At 42.6% G+C, this 3,916-nt stretch overlaps 1 protein-coding gene across 1 annotated transcript in view; it reads right to left on the reverse strand.

Moving 5' to 3' along the window:
• The window catches only part of frem1b (Fras1 related extracellular matrix 1b), a gene marked incomplete in the record, with an annotated part of 29,323 nt that overhangs the window by 7,936 nt on the left and 17,471 nt on the right, over positions 1-3,916 (reverse strand). Inside the window, 2 exon segments of the mRNA XM_035653538.1 lie at positions 1,151-1,362; positions 2,228-2,369. Coding sequence (XP_035509431.1) covers positions 1,151-1,362; positions 2,228-2,369 — 354 coding nt within the window.

Consider the following 3,916-nt stretch of genomic DNA (forward strand, 5'->3'; position numbering starts at 1 on the left):
GGGGGGGGGGGGGGCCCTCAATAATACATGAACCAGGACCGGCCACAGGGACCACAGAGGGACCATAGAGGGTGTGTCTCCTTCTTATTGTTTTTGACCCGTTGTTGGTTGTCCAGTGTTTCATTTCCTGAGCAGTCTGAGCTAGTCAGGAAGGTAATATGATATCCGTAGGTATGTGTTATATTGTATATTGGTATTTTCTTTTTGTTACTTTAGAATGAGATGTTTTTATTTACAGAGGGAGCGAGTCCTCTTCTGGCGGAGTCCGCCATGTGTAATCCTGCACACTGGTCCTTTAAGTCGAGATGAGTGAGAGGAATGTTGTTTAGAGGAACGAAGCACATTTTCAGACATTCATAGTTACAGGAGTTGTCCATAAAGGTATGTTTGTGGTGGTGGTGCCTGTTTATTTGCTTCAATCTCTGAATTCTCGCTGCCTTTATTGGGGACCGGCGTTTAATTCCTTCAGCACAAACTGTTGCTCAGCACAAATAGAAATACTCTTCAACTGCTGCTTGTCCTGAGGTTTCTTCAGCAAATTTGACAACCACCATGACACTGAACATAAATGTGGTTTTACGGCCGCTGAAGAAATATTCACAACTCAGATTAATGTTAATGAAACTCTTTGGAGCTCATAGTTTCTGTAAAATGAACTGAAGGACTACATTGTGGAGAATCTATCTGATCTAACGATGTGTAGCAGCTTCACACTGACAAAAGTTTAAATTTGTGCTGGTGATCTAAGCAGCTTAGAACTTGTTCAAGCTTTAAGAGGTTTTATTCATCCAAAGAACTTTTATAAAATCCACACCAGACCTCTAATGGGGACCTGGGTCTATTCAATATATATAGTGGAAGCTTAGTCACTTCATCTCGGGTGGATAAGATCTGTGTTTGGAGATACTGAATCAAAATAAGTTTCTCATTATGACTTACAGACTTTTCCACAGAAATGTGATTGTTTGAAACACAACCGGAGGAGGTTTGAGAATCTTTCCAGCTCTAACTCTTTAGCATCATACGGTAGAGTCCCGTTTCTTTGTGTGATGAAGGGGTTAGTGGCTCCAAACGTAGAGGAGAATGTGAACTGAGCCCATAAATGCCCATAAATTTCTGATTAGGGTGGTTAGAGAACAGTAAACGTGACCTCTGACCTCTCTGCACGGTGTGGACTGAGATGAAGAAGCTCTGAGGAGGACTCTCGTTGTCCAGGTCACTGAGAGTGAAGCGGAAGCTGTCGTGACCTTTGAAGCCGGTGGCGTTGGCGGCGGCGGTGTGAGCATACCACAGACGGTTCATCTCCACGTCGTCCTGAGTGAAGTTCTGAGCGGCCGACAGCTCGGTCCAACCCGACTCTGTCTGCAGACCAGTAACACCATCACAGAACCATTACAACACTGAGCGGTGGAATAAAAACAGCAGGAACGGTAATGTTCAGACAACAAAACTGGTTGGAAACAAAGTTTTACAAAATTAGTTAATTATTAGTTAATTATTAGTTAAATAAAAAATACAAATGTTTAACTTTTGTAAACACTATTTAAAGAGAAACTTCTACAACTTCACCTTCGTTAAAGGTTCACAGAGAAGAGACAAACGTCTGAAGAGGTCAAAACTACACTGGTATAGAACTTTATTTATTGGTCTTCATCAGAGTCAGCTGTGAAGGTCTTAGTCCAACAATAAAGTTTTTTGTACAGGGTTGTTTCCAGACTTTTGACACAAGGGGGGCATGAAGTATGTATGAAATTATACAGTTCCAACACTGTTTATGGATCCCAGTATGCAGAAATATTCAAATACACTAAAATAACACATTTATACTACATGCACAATATTTCTCCCCAAAACTACAGGGGATTAGCATAAAGAGAGCATTTCTGTGAAGGGGAGAGTTGTCAAAATTTAGCTCTGGACCGCTTCCCAACATCCGAGCATGTCATGGTTGATACCGACGTTTGCGTTAGGTCATTTAGTTTCATATGATAACAGTATCTTCACTCTAGCTTTAAAATGGAGCCTCTTAAACACAGTGCGGAGTAGAAGAGGGAAGGATGAAGGGGTGGTCATCCAACCATCTTTACAATATGGTTGTCTTTCCAACACAGACAAGCCTAAAATAATTCATTCCCAATTCATCGTCCCGCGTCCTGAATGCGACCAGCTCAGTTTTTATCGGCGCGTCAAACCAGGAAATAAGTTCCTCCCTGACTTCAGCTCTCACCTTGAGCTGCAGTTTGCCAAAGCGCGGCTCAGTGTTGAGGAAGTAGTACACCTGGTTTGTGGGGGTGTCCAGGTCCTTGGCCTCCAAGGTCATGCTGGAGATCACCCTGCGAGCACCAGAGTCCACCTCCAACCCGGCGTTCCTGGAAAAAAAAAAAAATTATAATGTGTTCACTGTAAACTAAAAACAATTTGAGATTAGTTTTAGTGGATTTCACTCTTCTGGACTTCAGATGGTTCAACGTGTGAGAATCAGTTTACACTTTAGTTTGTTCTACTCAGTTTTCCAAAAGAGTCCTTTTGTCCACAAGACAGCTCCGTGAAAGAAAAACATCTCTACCAGGTCATCAAATACATTTCCCCCCAAAGATTAAATTAGTTATTTGAAGATTTTTGCTTCATTTTTGTTTTAAACTGTAGTTTTTCACCTTTATTGCTGGAAACATTACTGAATGATGTCTGATGGGGTTTGATCTGTTTATGGCAACGGCTCCTTCAAACTTATCTGCTTTAATTTGAATCTGTTTACGGCTTTATTGCTGAAACACTTAAAACACAGAAATAGTCTCCAGTGATCGGAAAAAGAAGCGTGAGGTTTGGATAAAAAAACAGTGGACTTTGAGATGATCGGCCATATCCAGGATATTTTGGATATTTTGGCTTCAATTTTGTACAGTGAGAGGAAATGGAGATGCAACATCCCTGTTTATACGTGTCAATGATTGATATACATATATATTTATATACAGTATGTGTGTATGTACATTTATCCTTTAAATAATGTGAATCAGAGACAGTTTTCAGAAGTTAAAAGTTAGTGTGAGAGCAGGTTTTTTCCAGCGGGATCGTGGAGATCTGTGGTTGGTGGTGGTGTTCAGTGTGTGGGGGGGCAGTGGGGTGGTGAATGCTGGTTGGGGGGGAGAACATCAGAAACCGTCTGGCTGCTTCCTCACTCGTAACTAAAATCCACGCAGGACAGAAGCTGCCACGTCCATCCTGCAGGAACGCAAAAACAAGGAGGCCGGCATCTGCCAAGTCTCTGCGTTACTTCTGCCTCGGTGGCCTTTACAGTACCAGCTCGGCCTGTGCCAACGCACCCACGCACAACGACGACTGATCTGGGGACAGGGCACGGAGGTGAGGAGGGGTGAGGAGGGGTGAGGAGGAGGAGGAGGGGGAGGGACAGCACGGGGAACCCAGTCAAGGATGCAAATTCCCAGTCACTCGTTCAAATGAAAATATTATGGGTGGGGGTGGCAGAGGGAGGTCACAGATTTTCCTCCTGTAACCGCCCACTCAAGCAAAACGACCCGCCACATGTGCACACACAGGTCACCCTCTCCTCTCCCGTCCTTCCCCCCTCCTGTCCCGCGTTCACCCCCCTGACCTCGCCACCTCCTGCAGCAACACACATTCATAACTGCACTAAACTCCAATAAAAAGACTCATTAAAACGTAAAACAAGACATTTTTAAGAATTTAATTCAAATTTCTCTTGTTTTAAGCAAATTACTAAACATCTTAAACTCCTCAATCACAAACAAAAAGATTAGGCTCTTATTTTTTACCTAGTTTATATATTCTATATATATTGTGTTGTGTGATATTGTAATATAATTATAATTTATATTCTTTAACATCATGTGAGCACCTTGAGCAACTGTAACAAACAAATTCCCCCCGGGGATCA

This window comes from Morone saxatilis, unplaced genomic scaffold (assembly GCF_004916995.1).
Source record: "Morone saxatilis isolate NCDOM2014 unplaced genomic scaffold, NCSU_SB_2.0 Contig12, whole genome shotgun sequence".
In the NCBI taxonomy this organism is placed as follows: Eukaryota; Metazoa; Chordata; class Actinopteri; family Moronidae; genus Morone; species Morone saxatilis.